General features: G+C 37.3%; 1 protein-coding gene across 1 annotated transcript in view; it reads left to right on the forward strand.

The window, feature by feature from the left end:
- smc3 (structural maintenance of chromosomes 3) overlaps nt 1-20,052 on the forward strand; it is a 22,088-nt gene that overhangs the window by 1,094 nt on the left and 942 nt on the right. Inside the window, exons 2-27 of the mRNA XM_016524478.1 lie at nt 162-237; nt 648-686; nt 793-860; nt 1,101-1,172; nt 1,249-1,328; nt 1,420-1,498; nt 2,339-2,456; nt 2,709-2,884; nt 2,989-3,069; nt 4,603-4,767; nt 6,724-6,845; nt 7,294-7,507; nt 8,101-8,204; nt 8,471-8,570; nt 9,794-9,954; nt 10,050-10,191; nt 11,081-11,231; nt 11,310-11,462; nt 12,215-12,366; nt 12,467-12,625; nt 15,248-15,355; nt 15,442-15,550; nt 15,642-15,889; nt 18,123-18,335; nt 19,047-19,235; nt 19,318-19,495. Coding sequence (XP_016379964.1) covers nt 162-237; nt 648-686; nt 793-860; nt 1,101-1,172; nt 1,249-1,328; nt 1,420-1,498; nt 2,339-2,456; nt 2,709-2,884; nt 2,989-3,069; nt 4,603-4,767; nt 6,724-6,845; nt 7,294-7,507; nt 8,101-8,204; nt 8,471-8,570; nt 9,794-9,954; nt 10,050-10,191; nt 11,081-11,231; nt 11,310-11,462; nt 12,215-12,366; nt 12,467-12,625; nt 15,248-15,355; nt 15,442-15,550; nt 15,642-15,889; nt 18,123-18,335; nt 19,047-19,235; nt 19,318-19,495 — 3,457 coding nt within the window. The remainder of the gene's footprint in view (nt 1-161; nt 238-647; nt 687-792; nt 861-1,100; nt 1,173-1,248; nt 1,329-1,419; nt 1,499-2,338; nt 2,457-2,708; nt 2,885-2,988; nt 3,070-4,602; nt 4,768-6,723; nt 6,846-7,293; nt 7,508-8,100; nt 8,205-8,470; nt 8,571-9,793; nt 9,955-10,049; nt 10,192-11,080; nt 11,232-11,309; nt 11,463-12,214; nt 12,367-12,466; nt 12,626-15,247; nt 15,356-15,441; nt 15,551-15,641; nt 15,890-18,122; nt 18,336-19,046; nt 19,236-19,317; nt 19,496-20,052) is intronic.

Below are 20,052 nucleotides of genomic sequence, written 5' to 3' on the forward strand. Positions count from 1 at the left end.
ATATATATATACATATAACAGATATGTCTCTGTACGTTTTTGTTTGGGCTATACTTTTGTTTAATCTCATTGTTTAGCATATTTGTATGAAACGCATTCTGACAGGTTGTATAACATAATCTTGACGTTGTATGTAATATTTTGTGAAATGTGTTTTTCAGGTTATTATTCAGGGGTTTCGCAGCTACAGAGATCAGACTGTGGTTGATCCCTTCAGCTCCAAACACAATGTTATAGGTAAGACTGTCCCACTCTTGGCATGTGACATTTTCATCATAGCAGAAATATGTAAAATAGGTAAATCAATCAATAAATAAAAAAACTAAATATGATATAAAATGTAATATATTTTTTAATATGTATTTAAAATCAGACAGTAAAACAGATTTGCCTTAGATATTTTATATTTTTGTAATGTGTGTATAAATATGTATATATAACTACATTTTTATTTGTCACATACATAACCATATATGACTTGCAGTGAAATGATTTTTTACAACCACCCTGTTACATAAAAATAAGAAATTTAGAAGTTAAAGTAAAATAAAACTGAAAAATTATAAATAATAATGTACTAAAATAATATTTATAATATTTAAAAAATAAGTTTAAAACATTTTTTTTTATCATTTAATGTTTCACAGTCGGAAGAAATGGATCAGGAAAGAGTAACTTCTTTTATGGTAAGTAAAATATACCTTTTTTTAACACGTTAATTAATTTAATAAATCAAAACACTAAAGGTGCAGGTGAATAGTTTGATGAGCAATTTTTTTTATTCCCCATCAGCCATACAGTTTGTACTCAGTGATGAGTTCAGTCATCTTCGTCCAGAGCAGCGTCTGGCTCTGCTTCACGTGAGTTCTTTTATTCTATTTTGATTTTTTTGTTTTTATATATATATTTTACTTCAATAATTTAGGAAAACAAAACAACAACAAAGAAAAAAAAAAACAGTGTTATTTATAGATTTTTTTTTACCCAACATTTATGTATTTTCCTTGATTATTTCTTATTTTTAATTTTGTTTATTAATTTTGTATATCAAAATGTTTTCACTAACTCTGCTAAACTATGTACTTTCATGCATTTTTCAGGAAGGCACTGGTCCTCGAGTCATTTCAGCCTTTGTGGAAATTATATTCGACAACTCTGACAACAGGCTGCCGGTAAGAAATGTATCCTAAATTTTGAGAAGCGCACTAAAGTAAAGGCAGGCGAGTAACAAGACCTCATTGCCCTCAGATTGATAAAGAGGAGGTGTCTCTGCGCCGTGTCATCGGAGCAAAGAAAGACCAGTACTTCTTGGACAAAAAGATGGTCACGTAAGTTTAGTTCTTGTAACACTGCAACATATCAGAAGAGCTTTGACCTCTTAGAGCTGTAGACAAATGAGTTGTGTTCTGTGTGCTTCAGTAAGAACGACGTGATGAACCTGTTAGAGAGCGCAGGTTTCTCCCGCAGCAACCCTTACTACATCGTCAAGCAGGGAAAGGTACGCTAGTGTCCCCTGATATGGGACAAATGATTAATGGGTTTACAGTTATTCATGATTTTATTTAAAACCTGTTATCACTTAAAAGAATTGTTCGTCTAAAAATGAAAATTGTTGTCATTTACTCACCCTCGCGTTATTCCAGACCTGTATGAGTTCCTTTCTTCTGTTGAACACAAAACAAGATATTTCAAAGAATGTTGTTTACCAAACAGTTGACGGTAGCCATTGACTTCCATAACATGGTTATCTACATTCTTCAAAATATCTTCTTTTGTGTTCAGTAGAAGAACGAAACTCATACAGGTTTGGATGGTGAATAAATGATGACAGGATTTTCATTTCTGGGTGAACTTCCCCTTTAAACTGCAGCTAAAACAGTGTTTTCCAGCCCTCTGGGACTGTAGCAAACAACAGCATCTCTTTCTTTAAAGTGATAGTTCACCCAAAAATGAAAATTCTGTCATTAATTACTCACCCTCATGTCGTTTCAAACCTGTAAGACCTTCGTTCATCTTCGGGTCGTTTCTGGACTTGGGAACATTTCAGTTGCGTTGCTGTATATGCAGGGTCAGAAAGCTCTCAGATTCCATCAAAAATATCTTAATTTGTGTTCCGAAGATGAACGAAGGTCTTGCGGGTTTGAAACGACATGAGGGTGAGTAATTAATGACAGAATTTTCATTTTTGGGTGAACTAACCCTTTAACATTAATGCTTGTTTACAAACAAGAACGTGGCTCTTGGGAGTAAAGTGGTGCTAATGCTGTTGCTGCTACGCATTCTAAATGAGTTTGCTCACTTTGTTACACTCGTTTTACTGTCCGAAACATGAAAATAGATCAATCAGATGGCAACAGCGCCTGACTCTCAGCGTCTGAAGCTGCTCAGAGAGGTGGCCGGCACCAGAGTCTACGATGAGCGCAAAGAGGAGAGTATCTCGCTCATGAAGGAAACAGGTAGACCCTTCACTGATGTGTTTCTATTCAAATGTGTCATCATCAAAGTGAAAATACCATTTATCATTTCCAATCTGGAAATATAGCCTATCGAATAAGAAAACTGGTTGTCCTTGTGTTATTTTGTAAAACCAAATCGCTTTAATGAATCGCTAAATCAGTGCAGGCAACACTGCAGTAGATGCTTTACTGTTGTTTTTTTATGGTCAAAGGTTTGTGATGTGCAGTTTGTTCTTGTGCGTGTGTGTACAGAGGGCAAGCGAGAGAAGATTAATGAGCTGCTAAAGTACATCGAGGAGCGTCTGCACACTCTGGAGGATGAGAAAGAGGAACTGGCTCAGTACCAGAAGTGGGACAAAATGAGAAGAGCTCTAGAGTACACCATCTACAACCAGGAGCTCAACGAGACCCGGGCCAAACTGGACGAGGTACACGCATCAATACACACTATCAAACAGTAAATACATTTGCATTAACACTGTAGAATGTTTTGTTGCTGATAATTTAAAGATGGTGTGATTCCCTCCTCCAGTTGTCCTCTAAGAGAGAGACCTGTGGAGACAAATCTAGACAACTGCGAGATGCTCAACAAGATGCTCGAGACAAAGTGGAGGTAAACTGAGCTCTTCAGTGTGTTCTTGTTCTGGAAAAGTGCTAAAAACACACGTTTTGCATGGGAATTTGTCACATTTTCTTCTGAAAAATGTAAAAAAATCTAGTGCATTGCACTTTATTTTTAACCAGCTTGTGCATTCACATGTCGGCACATAACAGAAACCTTTTATTTCAAAGACATAGGGGTGGGTGATATACTGGTAGACACGATTAACTGGTAGAAATTTGTCAACCGGTAGAGATTTTTTTTTTTGTGCCGCGTCATGCTTAGGGGGCGTGGAAATGTCCCCATAAGAACAGACCGGTGTGTAAAACTCTTGGACATATTTTAACGATTCTATGGTGCGAACTTTAAATATTTCACGTACTTTTGAAAATCCAGCATTTAGTTGATCCTAATAAGCGCTCATTGTCACAGTTGTAAACACGACAGATTTCTTCTTCCATGAGGGGGTTTGGCATCACGGCATCTTTGTTTCCAGGCAGAACGTCAAAGAACGCGACACACACATCTGGAAATCCTGTAGAATTGAACCAATCCGATGATGACTTCGAAACTCCTGAAGTGTTTTCCAATTTTGTGTGCGATATGCATCAGACATTCAGCCAACGGTTCATGGGCGTGACTTAGGGCTGGGCGATAAATCGATAATGATAATTATCACACGATATAAATTTTCTCGATAAACGATAACAAGGGTTCGATAAATGTTCGATATAATGTTTGCGGCAAAGGCGGAATGAAAAAGCACTAGTCATTTGGAGCGCGCCACTCGAAGCGTTTATCCGCCCGGATCAAAGTTCAAACTGCAGCGCAGTGCGAGCTTCACGCGTTACTCGCTGATGAGTCTCGGTCATGTGACCACTGAACAGCGCTGTGAGATTCAGTGTTAAGCGCTTGAATTCAGTGAGGAACACAAATAACTGTTTACAAGCAGATGAAACGGAGCTGACAAACAGCAGAAACACTGTGTGCAACGATACAGTCAGAAGACTTTTTAATCTACAAATCGCCATCATTTACCATGCATTTACTGTAGTAGCACTAACTGCACCATGGTATTGTGTCAGAAATGTGGGTATTCGTGTCGAATATTATTAATGTAGACATGTATGAAATGTATTGAAGGAGGAGTAATGGAATATAATTACAGTATTTTTTGTGATTAAGCTATAACGCTATATTATGCATTTATAAGTGTATTTAGACTACTGTTTTTCATAAATACCTACAAGCCATATAAAATTTTTACCATGGTATTGAGGTGCTATATTTGTGGTTTTAACTCATGATTTAAATGTATGCTTTAACATGCACTGATGAATCAAGCTCAATAAGACCAAGATCATTTATTGTGAAACAGATCAGTTTTGATTTCAAGTTCACATTTCATCCAGTCTGTCTAAGAAATTGACCCTACAAACTGAAAATAAAGTATAAAAATATGAAGATTTACTAAGAATCTGCCTTTGCACGTCATAAAGCAGCTTATATATTGTGTAATCTTATCTAACCTCTGTGTCTCTGTAGGAGACTGAGCGTGTGGTGAGGGAGCTGAAGTCTCGAATCTCCGCCATGAAGGAGGAGAAAGAGCAGCTGAGCGCCGAGCGACAGGAGCAGATCAAACAGAGGACCAAACTGGAGCTCAAAGCCAAAGATCTGCAGGACGAGCTGGCAGGAAACAGCGAACAGAGGGTACGACTAGCAGACGCACACACACGAACACATGCACACGCTACAGGCACACATATGGACTCAACAACACACACATTCCGAAGAAGTGCCATCTTGGAAAAGAGAGTTACTTTTTGAAAAAAAAAAAAAGACTTTGGTTTGTTTTGTAAGTGATTTTACACTACCGTTTATAAGATTTTTTTTTTTATTCACCCAGGCCGCTTTTATTTGATTAGAAATATAGTAAGAGCAATAATATTGTGAAATATTTTAACAAATAGTTTAAAATAACTGTTGTGTATTTAGATATGTTAAAATGTAATGCAAAGCTGAGTTTTCAGCATCATTACTCCAGTCTTCAGTGTCATGTGATCCTTAAGAAATCATCATAATATGCTGATTTGCTGCTCAAGAAACATTTCTTCTGATTATCAATGGTGAAATCAGTGTTGCTTCATATTTTTGTGGAAACTGATGCATGTTTGTCAGGATTCTTTGAAAGTGTAAAAGAACAGTGTTTATTTATTAAATCAGTTTTTTTTTCTCTCTCCAATTTCCGTTTTATTTTATTTTTTTTCAAATTTCGTTTTTTCCATTTTCATTTTTCTGGATTCCATTTTAACTTTCTGGACTCATTTTTAATGGTTAAATTGAATTGTATTAATCAAAAAGCACATCTAATTAATTAAAATCATGAAACATATCATTACTTAACATCAATTTATTACAAGTAAAAAAAATAAATAAATTTTTAGGGCCCTATGAAATGTTTTATTTTTCTCACCTTATGTTTTATTGTTACCAAATTCTGTTTTAGCATGTTTAGTTATTTGAATGCATAAAAACAACTTTTATTTATTCTTACAATAGCCTTATGAAAATCTGTGTTGTGTATTTTAAATTTTCTGGTTATCAAATGAAGGCATATAAAACGTTAATTTAATTGATCTTTTAATGAATTAAAATTAAAATGTATTTTTTTGACAAGTAAAGGGGATTTACTATTAAAATTAAAACATGGAAGAAATATTGTGTGACTATTCCTTAAAAAAAAATTTAGTTTTATTAATTTTTCAACAGTAGTAGTAGGATTACACACATTCTACTGAATGATAGTAATATATTTTTGGCACAATGTCTTTAAGTTAAACCGAACCTTTATTTTGACAGGTTGCCGTGAATACCTTTAAATTGCTGTGTATATATAATTCTTGTTTTACTCAAATGAAACTGTAAAATTCTCATGAAGTGCTATAAATTCTCATAAATTCTATAACGTGCAAATTTATTTATTTATTTTTTAAGTAAGACTGCATATAAGTAATAAACCCCATTTCCTCAAACAAATACTCACCTGCTTGCTTTTCTCTATTGCTGTTGCTGAATTGGTCGCTGCAGAAACAAAGCGGTGACCGAATTCACATAAGCAAACACGAAAGTTTGATCCACATGGTCACAAATGCAAACACTAACAGCCAGAGAGCTGCAGGAAATGCTGGCAGGCACTAGTGAACAGAGGGTCCGCAGTGTCTCCGTCTGCGTCACTATCTACACACGCTCACTCCAGCCCGGGCTCGTAGCCAGACGCAAACACACATAACGCTTGTGTATCCCTGTATATGCGAAATACACGCTTTCGGTCGGCCCTCCTGCATCCCGGCTTGGCTTAGAGAGGGATTAGCCCCACCTGGCCAAGTGTGTGTGTGCTTTCCTATGGAGGAGAGGCAGAAGTGCGTCATTTGCCCTTTGATTGGTGAATGAGAATGTAGGTTTGCTCAGATGGAGATCCCCTTTGTTCTGCTCATGACGCTGAATCTACACACCTGTTTGTGTGCAGTTTATTCTTCTCCATTTAAATATGAACACCTCCTTACGCATTTATGCAAAATTTATTTAGGCTTTCTATAAGAAGACTCAAGAATTGATGTCGCTATTTGTGATTTAATACTCTGTCCCCTCTTGCTTCCTGTCCAACAGAAACGGCTGCTTAAAGAGCGTCAGAAGCTTCTGGAGAAGATTGAAGAAAAACAGAAGGAGCTGCAGGAAACAGAACCCAAATTTAATGCTGTGAAAGAAAGAGAGGAGCGAGGAATTTCCCGGTAAACTCTTTGAAGTGTTAAAGGGCCCATGAAGTGGGGAGCATGGACTTCTTTTTTGTGTTGACGTACTTACTATTGAAACGGGAAGCTGGGGTGGGACAATTTATTTATTTTTTTCTTATAAATAACTAATATTTTTTTACGTCAGTCCTCCAAAACCATAATTTGCTTATTGGTACCCCTACTATGTTATAAATTTATAGACTTTTGATTTTGTAAGAGTTTATCACAATGGCTGTATTTATTTTTAAACAGTGGACTGTCATATCCTTGTGTGTAAAATCAAGTCCCGTCCTTTTCATGATTCCACAAATTATTTCAACTATTCACAAGATGTCATTTTAAGGAGGATAAGTGCTTTTCAAATGCTTCTGGTGTCTTTAAGTAATGCTTGAACTATGTTTTGTTCTGGAGTCATTTGTTTTGTGTTTGTTTGTGAATTTTTCAGACTGGCTCAAGCCACACAAGAGCGAACAGACCTGTATGCCAAACAGGGCAGAGGCAGTCAGTTCACCTCTAAAGAAGAGAGGGACAAATGGATCAAGAAAGAGCTGAAGTCTCTGGATCAAGCCATCAACGACAAGAAACGGCAGATCGCTGCCATCCACAAAGATCTGGAGGACACCGAGGCCAATAAAGAGAGAAACCTGGAACAGTATAATGTAAGATTTGTTAAAACTCATCTAGGTATTGAACAGTAGATACGTAACTTTTGCCAGTTTTATGGGAAGCATTTATTCTTTAAAGGAATAGTTCACCCAAAAATGAGAAATTGATATAAAAAAAATTTACTCACCCTCAGGCCATAGAAGATGTAGATGAGTTTGTTTCTTCATCAGATTTGGAGAAATGTAGCATTACATCACTTGCTCGCCAATGGATCCTCTGCAGTGAATGGGTGCCGTCAGAATGAGAGTCCAAACAGCTTGATGGATTTGTTTCTTACAGTCATACAGCTTTTCACTTCACAAGACATTAACTGATGGACTGGAGTGGTGTGGATTATTGTGATGTTTCTATCAGCTGTTTGGACTCTGATTCTGACGGCACCCATTCACTGCAGAGGATCATTGGTGAGCAAGTGATGAAATTCTGAACTTCTCTAAATCTTTTCTGATGAAGAAACAAACTCATCTACATCTTGGATTACCTGAGGAAGAGTTGAACTTATCAAAAAATTTACTTTGGGTGATCTATTCCTTTAAGATGTTTTTGAACCTTTAACATTTCTTCCCAACTTTGATTTCGGCCGCAGAAACTGGACCAGGACTTGAGTGAAGTGAAGACTCGAGTGGAAGAGCTGGACAAGAAGTACTACGAAGTGAAGAACCGAAAAGATGAACTTCAGAGCGAGAGAAAGTAAGATCCTCCTGTTCCTATTCCCAACGCATCATGGGAAAATATCTGGCTTTGGTCCATTTTTTCAACATCCACCCTTTCTTATTACCTGTACGAACAGTTCCCCTCCTCACCTGGCATTTTAGTTATTAATAATCCACGAGCCATAGGTTTCACAGCACGAGGAGGCTTGATGGTTGGGCTATAGAATAGGGTCTCCTGCTGAACCCAGGCGTAGCGTTTGTGAGCCAGGGCTGATGGGTGTGTCCGTGTCCCTCCTCCTGCAGCTACCTGTGGAGGGAGGAGAACGCAGAACAGCAGGCGCTGGCAGCCAAACGAGAAGAGCTGGAGAAGAAACAACAGCTGCTGCGAGCAGCCACCGGAAAGGTTAGCAACCAAAACAGACCTGTGTGTTCTGAACACGTTTGTGAATGTTGCTGATCTTATTGTGTACAAATAATCTGTGTATTATTTTTATTATTCATATAATATTTGTTTATAATTGTTACATAAATGTAATGCCTTTCTACACTCTTGAAACGTCTTGTCTGTTACTTCAGAATAGGGCTACATTATTTCCGTTAGCTGAGTTTTTTTTTTTTTTTGCACAGTTTAGCCAAAACATTTGTGACTACATATAAATATGACTAATAATAATAGTGATAATGATAATAGTAGTAATACTAGTAATAGGTGTTGTCATTATTTTAATTATTAGTAGCACTAAATAAACAAAACATAATGTAAAGTAAAAATGTAATATTTCACTGTAAAATATTAGTGTAAATAGTACAAATTAGTATTTAAAAAACAGTAATATTATAAATGCTTTTGTTTTTATGTAAACCGTACGACACTACTAATATTTGTCTGTCTTAATTTCTTCCATTTCAAATGTTTAACACCAAGCTTTTCTATTGGTGAAAAAAAAAAACAGGAAGCCTTTCAAGTGTCTGTTTTGTTGACAACAGCTGATTTATATGAACTTCTCATTAAAGATTTGCGAATATTGTTGGTGCTTGGTTTTGCTCCCAGAAAACGCACATTATTAGCAACCACAATTTAGAGCAGATGCAGAAGGTTGTTAATTTGTAGCAGCATTTACTTTACTACTATTTACTACTTCGTTTGTTTAATTTGAACCGAAGCAGAAACTGAAAACGCTGCGGCACGAGCTGTTTGTGTGTAAATGAACTCAGTGCCACGCTTTGCTCTTAATATGCAGTGCTTATTTTTAATTAAATCACAGCTTTTGAGATTTGATAATCACATTAAGCCGTGTCACGATTTAGATTTTATCGTGATTAGTTGTACAAACCTACCCTAGAGTTCATTATGTGTACCCAGTGTGCATGTATTTAAAATCACGTGAAAAAGCCGCCCACACTGGTTCACTGTGTATCGGCTGAACTGAACCATACCTCCTAAGCTCAACTTGGCCGCTGGATGGTTTCTCAAGGACTGAGTCAGTCACTAATTATAGCAACTCTCCCACATTACAAAAATATACATCAGTATAGATGAAGTGGGTTTATCAGGACTTCAGATCGGCATCTTGGCTTGAAATGACAGTACGAACTTTGAAATGCAATGTTTTGCTTTTTCTCCAGGCTATTTTGAATGGCATCGACAGCATTAATAAAGTATTGGAACATTTCCGCCGGAAGGGCATCAACCAGCACGTCATCAACGGTTACCACGGCATCGTAATGAACAACTTTGAGTGTGAACCTGCCTTCTACACCTGTGTGGAGGTGACCGCTGGCACCAGGTCAGACACATTGATTATTATGAATGTTTTCTGCTTAATGTTTATCTGTGTGTGAACTGAGAGTGATGGTGTTGTGTGTGCTGGTGTTTGCTCAGGCTGTTTTACCACATCGTGGAAACGGATGAAGTGAGCACCAAGATTCTGATGGAGTTTAATAAGATGAACTTGCCAGGAGAGGTCACCTTCCTGCCCCTCAGCAAACTGGATGTCAGGGACACCGCTTACCCTGAGACTAACGTAAGCACCCTGTTGGATTTCCTAAATGCATGTTTTCTTGATCCGTTTAGATCCACTACCATCATTTTTTCAGTAATCTGTTTCACTTGAATGTACGTCACAATAGAGAAGAAAAGATCTGTTGTTGCATCTGTTATGTTGCAACTTATTGTGCACATTTTTCAGTACGATGGGTGCAGTTACACTGACTGTTTTAGCTTGGTGAAATTTCACTGTCATTTCAATCCAGTCATTTTAATAGGAATTCACACAGTCTGGAGTTTTGCATGAGGGCGAAAAAGATCCCCACACAGATTTTAGTCGCATTCAAGTTGGCCGCACAAATTCAACACACTGAGCAACAGAAAGCTGCTTAGTTTGAAATTGACTTCTGTGTGAGTCTGTCTGTTATTCCCAAGGGAAAATATTGGCCAAAAAAAACTCCATATTCAGTCTGAAATGCCCAGTGTATATCATTCAATCAACTCCTGAGTGACAAAACCAAGTCCTGTCCTTGATTTATTTTTTATTTTTTTTGGATTATGAAAATAAAATAAAAATGTGTTGGTTTATTTTATTTTCATTAATATACAATTATAGTTTTTGTTAATGTTTTAAGTTAAATTTGATGTTTTAACTTTCATTTTAGTGTTTTAGTAATTTTGTTTAGTTTTTTGTATTTTTATATTTATTTTTTAAATGTAGTTTTTATTTATTTTTATATATTAGTTTTAGGTTGTTTATATATAGTTGTTTTAGTGCTTCAAGACAAACTAAATGAGAAATGTTGCATTGGCAGCTAGCTGAGATTTTTTTTAAATACTGTATTTAATTTTATTTCAGTTAAGTTATTCTGTTAAGTGGAAATCTATGAAAACAACCTCTAATTCCTTCTCTGCATTTGCTGTAGGATGCAATCCCCATGATCAGCAAACTCCGTTACAGCCAAACCTTCGACAAGGCCTTCAAACACGTGTTTGGGAAGACGCTGATCTGCCGCAGTATGGAGGTGTCCACTCAGCTGGCTCGAGCTTTCACCATGGACTGCATCACACTGGAGGGTAAACAGACGCTGTCCTATGCGTGCACTTCTTTTGTTCAGACTGTAGGATTTCTAAACCCTTGTTTTGGTGTATCAGGTGATCAGGTGAGTCATCGTGGCGCTCTGACTGGTGGCTACTACGACACACGTAAGTCCCGTCTGGAGCTGCAGAAGGACATGAGGAAGGCCGAGGAGGAACTCGTAGAACTGGAGGCCAAACTCAACGAGAACCTGCGTAGAAATATTGAACATATCCTCCTCATATACACCTCACACAGGCTTTCTTATGACGCAGTGGCACAAAATCAAATTGATTGTTGAGTCCTAATTGTGTGTCTTGGCCAGTAGAGCATTCTGGTACAATCGGCCTACATGACACACGGTCAAAGAGGATCACAGAGTGAGTCAGCTAGTTATTAACATGTATGCAGTCATGTGAGAGCTGCACACATGGTGTTATATTAGTAAATGGAGGGATGAGAGATTATGTGTGTGGATTGGTGGATGTGACTGTCAAGGCTTCGAGTGATGTTCATTTAAAGCCGTTGATCAACACGCGTTGGCTTTGTGTGGCTCATTCAGAGCTAATATAATGACGTAATCATTTTCTCAGCTGCAGCAAAAACAGGCCAAATAAAAGTATTTAACAGATCGTCAAAGTATTTGTACAGTTGAGACAAGTGGATTTAGTATAATCGTATTTTTATTCTATTTTTAGCGTTTCAAAAAGCAACGTTATTGTTAACAAAAACTATTAAAAATTGTTTTTGTTAATTGAAATAAAGCTTAAATAAAATAAAAAATATTGGATTAAAAACTTTGTTGTCTTGGCAGCTCACTAAAAATAAAGCTAAATTGAAAAACAAATAAAAATTTAAATAACAAAACGTAAAAATAAAAGCAAATTAACGTTAATAAATACTATAATATTATATAAATAATACTAAAATAACAGATAAGCAAGAAGGGAGTTCTTGTCTGCTCCTTAACTCAGTTCTCCACGTATCAATAACGAAATTGACCAGCTGATGAATCAGATGCAGCAAATCGAGACCCAGCAGAGGAAGTTCAAGGCATCCAGAGACAGTATACTGTCTGAGATGAAGATGCTGAAGGAGAAGAGACAGCAGTCAGAGAAAACATTTATGCCCAAGGTAACCCATGCTACTGTAATACCATAACTGCTATTATTTACTATTATTTTATTTGTGTACCAAATCTCTAAATGGGTTTCTCGCTGGTGTTTTCCCCCAGCAACGCAGTCTTCAGAGTCTGGAGGCCAGTCTGCACGCCATGGAGAGCACGCGGGAGTCTCTTAAGGCAGAGCTGGGAACAGACCTGCTCTCTCAGCTCAGTTTAGAAGACCAGCGCAGAGTGGATGACCTCAACGACGAGATCAGACAGCTGCAACAGGTTCAACAACACACTTAACACAAAAATCATCAACACCGTTATTTACCATTGTTACATACTGACTTTGAAAACATTGTGTGTATATCTATATATACAGTGCTTAACAAATTTATTAGACCACCACCACCCAGTATAAGGATTGGGCCACAGCTGTCCTAAACTAACAGTATTGGTGAATATCAAAATCATTTCTTATGTTTCAGTGACAGTTAATCCAGTATTTGTAATGCTTAAAATATAATAGATGTTGTTCAATAATTTTCTAATTTACTGTTTTACAAGACAAAAAAATAGTAAAGTGCTTTTTTAACCCCTGGGTTAGTCAGTCTGAAGCTCTTGTTAGATTTATATGAGAATTAGCCCCGAAGCCACAGCTGCAGCTCTTTCCCACCTCCAGCCCGGCGCACGACACACACAGCAAACAATTGAAAAGCTACTTTAAATGTTGTATAACCGGCCCACATCATTAGCCTTTGTTATTTTTGTATGGACTTCAATTTGGTTTGCTAATTTGTCTGCTTTTGTATTTTCAGACAGGCTTAGCATTGAAGCATATGCCTATGAGTTTCATTTGTTCCTTTAGCTGTACGTTCATGTGGCCAAAAGCCACATGTTCTGTTTTTAGTCTGAAATTGCCTTTATAATTAACGATTAAACCCGAACACGTGGCTTTTGGCCCTTCAGTCTGGGGTCAGTTAGAGATGTTTGTTTTTCACTGAACATATCCTCCTCATATACACCTCACACAGGCTTTCTTATGACGCAGTGGCACAAAATCAAATTGATTGTTGAGTCCTAATTGTGTGTCTTGGCCAGTAGAGCATTCTGGTACAATCGGCCTACATGACACACGGTCAAAGAGGATCACAGAGTGAGTCAGCTAGTTATTAACATGTATGCAGTCATGTGAGAGCTGCACACATGGTGTTATATTAGTAAATGGAGGGATGAGAGATTATGTGTGTGGATTGGTGGATGTGACTGTCAAGGCTTCGAGTGATGTTCATTTAAAGCCGTTGATCAACACGCGTTGGCTTTGTGTGGCTCATTCAGAGCTAATATAATGACGTAATCATTTTCTCAGCTGCAGCAAAAACAGGCCAAATAAAAGTATTTAACAGATCGTCAAAGTATTTGTACAGTTGAGACAAGTGGATTTAGTATAATCGTATTTTTATTCTATTTTTAGCGTTTCAAAAAGCAACGTTATTGTTAACAAAAACTATTAAAAATTGTTTTTGTTAATTGAAATAAAGCTTAAATAAAATAAAAAATATTGGATTAAAAACTTTGTTGTCTTGGCAGCTCACTAAAAATAAAGCTAAATTGAAAAACAAATAAAAATTTAAATAACAAAACGTAAAAATAAAAGCAAATTAACGTTAATAAATACTATAATATTATATAAATAATACTAAAATAACAGATAAGCAAGAAGGGAGTTCTTGTCTGCTCCTTAACTCAGTTCTCCACGTATCAATAACGAAATTGACCAGCTGATGAATCAGATGCAGCAAATCGAGACCCAGCAGAGGAAGTTCAAGGCATCCAGAGACAGTATACTGTCTGAGATGAAGATGCTGAAGGAGAAGAGACAGCAGTCAGAGAAAACATTTATGCCCAAGGTAACCCATGCTACTGTAATACCATAACTGCTATTATTTACTATTATTTTATTTGTGTACCAAATCTCTAAATGGGTTTCTCGCTGGTGTTTTCCCCCAGCAACGCAGTCTTCAGAGTCTGGAGGCCAGTCTGCACGCCATGGAGAGCACGCGGGAGTCTCTTAAGGCAGAGCTGGGAACAGACCTGCTCTCTCAGCTCAGTTTAGAAGACCAGCGCAGAGTGGATGACCTCAACGACGAGATCAGACAGCTGCAACAGGTTCAACAACACACTTAACACAAAAATCATCAACACCGTTATTTACCATTGTTACATACTGACTTTGAAAACATTGTGTGTATATCTATATATACAGTGCTTAACAAATTTATTAGACCACCACCACCCAGTATAAGGATTGGGCCACAGCTGTCCTAAACTAACAGTATTGGTGAATATCAAAATCATTTCTTATGTTTCAGTGACAGTTAATCCAGTATTTGTAATGCTTAAAATATAATAGATGTTGTTCAATAATTTTCTAATTTACTGTTTTACAAGACAAAAAAATAGTAAAGTGCTTTTTTAACCCCTGGGTTAGTCAGTCTGAAGCTCTTGTTAGATTTATATGAGAATTAGCCCCGAAGCCACAGCTGCAGCTCTTTCCCACCTCCAGCCCGGCGCACGACACACACAGCAAACAATTGAAAAGCTACTTTAAATGTTGTATAACCGGCCCACATCATTAGCCTTTGTTATTTTTGTATGGACTTCAATTTGGTTTGCTAATTTGTCTGCTTTTGTATTTTCAGACAGGCTTAGCATTGAAGCATATGCCTATGAGTTTCATTTGTTCCTTTAGCTGTACGTTCATGTGGCCAAAAGCCACATGTTCTGTTTTTAGTCTGAAATTGCCTTTATAATTAACGATTAAACCCGAACACGTGGCTTTTGGCCCTTCAGTCTGGGGTCAGTTAGAGATGTTTGTTTTTCACGTGTGGCCTGTTTTTGTTTTAGGACAACAGACAGCTGCTGAATGAGAGAATTAAGCTGGAGGGAATCATGACCAGAGTGGAGACGTACCTCAACGAAAACCTGCGCAAACGTCTCGACCAAGTCGAGCAGGTGAAGATAACGCTTTTCCTTTTCACCAATAAAGCCTTTATGAAACACAATGGCATGTAGTACAATAATAAAGTGTGTGTTTGTAGGAATTGAATGAACTGAGAGAAACCGAAGGAGGAACCGTCCTCACAGCGACAACGTCAGAGTTAGATGGCATTAATAAACGCATAAAAGACACTTTGGCTCGATCTGAGGGTGAGTGAAGACTCATTGTCATTTTTTATTTTTTTTCTTAAAAAGCCCTACTTTTGTTTGTCTGCATTTTGTTTGTCATCTCAATTGTTAGATTTGGACTCCCTCATCGATAAGACGGAGGTGGAAATAAAGGACCACCAGAAGAGCATGGAGCGCTGGAAGAATATCGAGAAGGATCAGAACGAAGCCATCAACCACGACACAAAGGAGCTGGAGAAGATGACCAACAGACAGGGGATGCTACTGAAGAAGAAAGAGGAATGCATGAAGAAGATTCGTGAGCTGGGCTCCCTTCCGCAGGAGGCGTTTGAAAAGTACCAGACGCTGACACTTAAACAGGTATAGCAACCATATTTTTTTTACCCTGAATTGCAAAGTTTTTTCCTCTTTAGTTAAAGTTCATGGTGAAGTTCTGTATAATTTCCTGTGACTCATTTAGAGTGATGTTAAACCATATTTTCCTTCTCACTCAAAAAATAGCTTGTCGCAAATGAGGTCATAAACGAGTGTTACATAATCTTATGAAGACCAAGGCATGACCGGGTTCCCTTGAAGAAGCCTCTTGCCGCCTCCTCGGCTCATGTCTGGCTTTAGTTTTCCCTCTCATCCCCCTCCAGTCTCACAGCCCTCCCACCTGGCTCTCATATTCGTTGTCTTAGTTGATCTTCCTCCTTTCTCTCCACCGCTCCAGTCAGGGGCTCTATTGTGTGTCAGCTCTCCTACACAGAGGTGACTCATTCTTCATTACCCCATGCTTGCGCTGTTGTTTTTTCACCCTCTCTTGGTGAACTTGAGTGCCTGGAGTTGAGGAGGGAGGTTTTTGAATTGTGCCATTTCTGTGTGTTTCTTTCGCTCTCTTCTGGAATTTTCTCTTGCAGGTTCAGAAGTGGGAATTATGGCATTACGTGCATTATATGGCGCTTTTCCACTGCATGGTACGGCACGGTTCACTTTTGGGGGGTTTTCCACTGGGTACAATACCTGGTACTTTTTTAGTACCACCTCGGTTGAGGTTCCAAGTGAACCGTACGGTTACCAAAACGTGACGTGTAAACTCTGCTGGTCACTGATTGGCCGGAGAGAATCGTCACTATCTGCGTCATTGAACTTACGACACAAACACAACAGAACCGCTAGATTTAAATCAGCACAGCCAGCGAAGGATCAAACGCAACTGTTTTGAACAAGCGCACCTTTTTTTTAACAACCAAAAAATGGCTGTTTCGTTATCTGTTGAGGAAGTACAGACGTTCTTCTCGTTGATAGCAGAGGAGTGGATCCAGCGAGAGCTTGATGGGGCGACCCGGAATGAAAATGTTTTTCAGGAGTCGCAGCAGTAGAGGCGGCACAACTATAATGACATGTGAATAATCCTGCCCCCTCTAAAGCGGTACTAAACTGCAGTGGAAATGCAAACCGAGCCGATGCCATAAGTGATTTTGGTGTGAAAGAAACTGACACATTTTTGTAGTTTGCAAAATGATAATTTGGAGCTGATCCCAAACTGTGTTTAGTTACTGTTACTAAGTGGACATGGTGATTGAAAAAAAAATAAGAGATGGATGTTTAATGAAAACTCTACATGGAAACTCTGTTTCAGTTTTTTTGCATTCATTTGCAAAATTTAGTTTGCTCACAACATATTTAGATTCGCTCGTATTCCCCCAAGAAGCTTTTGCATTTGTTTGCAAAGTTTTTACATTTGGTCACTAAATTGTCATATTCCCCTTTAAAACCTCCGCATTTACTTGCAAAATTATTAAAGAAACTTTGTGTAAACTTGTAAAATTTTACCATTCGATTGCAAAATTTTGTTCCCCTGAAAACCTTTGTTTGTCAACTGAATTTTCTCTTTCCTTTGAGAAACTTTGGATACACATGCAGAAATTTCACATTCCCTTAGAAACTTTGCAAACTTAAACACATTTTTTTTTTCTATTTGCTTGCAAAATTTTTACATTCCCCTGAAAACCTTTGCGTTCACACGCAAAATATTCTCTTACTCAAGAAACCATGCAAACACAGAATTTTCATGTTGCTTCAGAAATTTTTGCAGAATTAAGCAGTTTTTTTCCCCCATTTGCTTGCAAGATTTTTACATTTCCCTGAAAATCTTTGTATTTACTCGTAAAATTGTCTCTTTACCCTGAAAAGCTTTGCGTTCACTCAAACTTTTTACATTTTCCTTGCAAAATTTGGGCATTTCCCGAGAATCTTTGCATTTAGCTCAGAAAATTTTTTCATTACCCCAAGAAACTTAAAACTCTCAAAATATGTTCAATTCCTCTGAAAACCTTACCATTTGCATACAAAATTGTATCTTTACCTTGAGAAACATTGTGTTCTTTTGCAAAATTTATATGCTCACAAAATTTTCCTTCAGAAACTGCATTTGTTTGCAAAGAATGCAAACGTTTCTGAAAGCAAAAAATTTGTAAAAGAGCACAAATGCATTTGAATATAAGTTCTCTCTCACTTCTTTTTGCTTTCTATCACCACGTCCCCTTAGAGGCTTCATACTATTTCATTGGTTACGTGATCATTTACCTGTAATTATTTTGTGTGTGTGTAGTTGTTCAGGAAGCTGGAGCAGTGTAACACAGAGCTGAAGAAGTACAGCCATGTGAATAAAAAAGCCCTGGACCAGTTTGTCAATTTCTCAGAGCAGAAAGAGAAGTTGATTAAGAGGCAGGATGAGCTGGATAGAGGTTACAAATCCATCATGGAGCTCATGAACGTCTTGGAGCTGCGCAAATACGAGGCCATCCAGCTCACCTTCAAACAGGTATGACTATGAGACCGACTCACTCAAGTAGCGTTTATATTTCAATATATATGTTTTATTTTTCTATCTCTAATAAAAATTAAGCACTGTCTACTTTTTTTAAAACTTAATTATATATATAAAAAAAAAAACAATAAAATATTGTTTTCTAAGTTTCTAATCTTGACAGACAAAATGTTTTGTTTCCACTAAAAAAGTTTTGTTTTTCAGTTTTTTTTAATGCACTTGTTCTTACCGTTTTTGACACAGCAGACATTGTTTTCACTTAAAAACAAGTTTTTCATTTTGTTTCACAACATTTTTCATAACGTTTTATTTTATTATGTTTTTTCCACATCAAACAAAACAAAATGTTTTTCACTATAAAGTGTTTTTTTTCACTACATTTTTTTTCTTTTCACTACAAGCAAAATGTTTTTTTTTGTTTTTTTTTACTACTAACAAGGTTTTGTTTTTCACCACAATGTTTTGTTTTTTCATAATGTTTAGTTTTCACAACAAGCATTTTGTTTTTCACTACAATGTTTTTTCCACTTTTAGCAAAATGTGTATTTTAACTGCAAACAAGGTTTTTGTATTTTCCTTTTTACCACAAAAAAGGTTTAGTTTTTTTCACATGTTAAAAAATATTTTTATATCGACTTTCTACCACAGTAAGCAAAAAACATGTCATCTGGTCCCACTTAAGCATCCTGCTTTGTCTCCCTACAGGTGTCTAAGAATTTCAGCGAGGTGTTTCAGAAGCTGGTGCCCGGCGGTAAAGCCACTCTGGTGATGAAGAAGGGCGACATTGAAGGTGGTCAGTCTCAGGACGAGGGCGAGGGAGCGGACAGTGAGAGGGGATCTTCCTCTCAGAGCAGCGTGCCCAGTGTAGACCAGTTCACTGGAGTGGGCATCAGGGTAAGGAGAGGATGGAGAATCAGATGTTTGTGTGTGCAGTTATTGCTGCTGATATTTGACCAATCGTGTGCGTGTTTGTCAGGTGTCGTTTACAGGTAAACAGGGAGAGATGAGAGAGATGCAGCAGCTCTCTGGGGGTCAGAAGTCTCTGGTGGCTCTGGCTCTCATCTTTGCCATCCAGAAATGCGACCCTGCTCCTTTCTACCTGTTTGATGAAATCGACCAGGCTCTAGATGCCCAGCACCGAAAAGCAGTGTCAGGTACCATCAGCCAATGCATTGTTGACCTTAGAGATGCGCCAACATTTCAGCCACTGAAAGTCAGTTCAATAGAGGAAAAAAAGCTTGGCCCAAAATAAACTGCTACATCACCAGAACAGTTAACAGAAGGAAAAGCAGCGTATATATTATCCAGTTTTATTTGCTTTTTTTTTTTTTTATTCTACCAGAAATATTGTGGTTTATGTTTCTGATGTCAACATAAGACAAATTTTTCCCCCCTAAAAAGTTTTTTTTTTTTTTTTTCACGTTTTAAATTCTATTACAAATATTAAATTTTCTCTAAGTTTCTGATTTTGACAAATGTTTTTTTTTCACTAAAAAAAAGTTTATATATATATTTTTTTTCTTTTCGTGTTTTGTTTTTTAAAGTTTTTTTCACAACAGTGTTTCTAACTACAAAATGTTTTGCTTTCACTACAATTTTTTAAATCTTTTTACTACAAACAAAATGTTGCCTTTTCCACTACAAACAAGGTGTTGTTTTCTTAACAAGCATTTTGTTTTTCACTAAAAATAGAATGTCCTTTTTCACTACA

The sequence above is a fragment of the Sinocyclocheilus rhinocerous genome, unplaced genomic scaffold (genome assembly GCF_001515625.1).
Source record: "Sinocyclocheilus rhinocerous isolate Xijiao unplaced genomic scaffold, SAMN03320098_v1.1 scaffold633, whole genome shotgun sequence".
In the NCBI taxonomy this organism is placed as follows: domain Eukaryota; kingdom Metazoa; phylum Chordata; class Actinopteri; order Cypriniformes; family Cyprinidae; genus Sinocyclocheilus; species Sinocyclocheilus rhinocerous.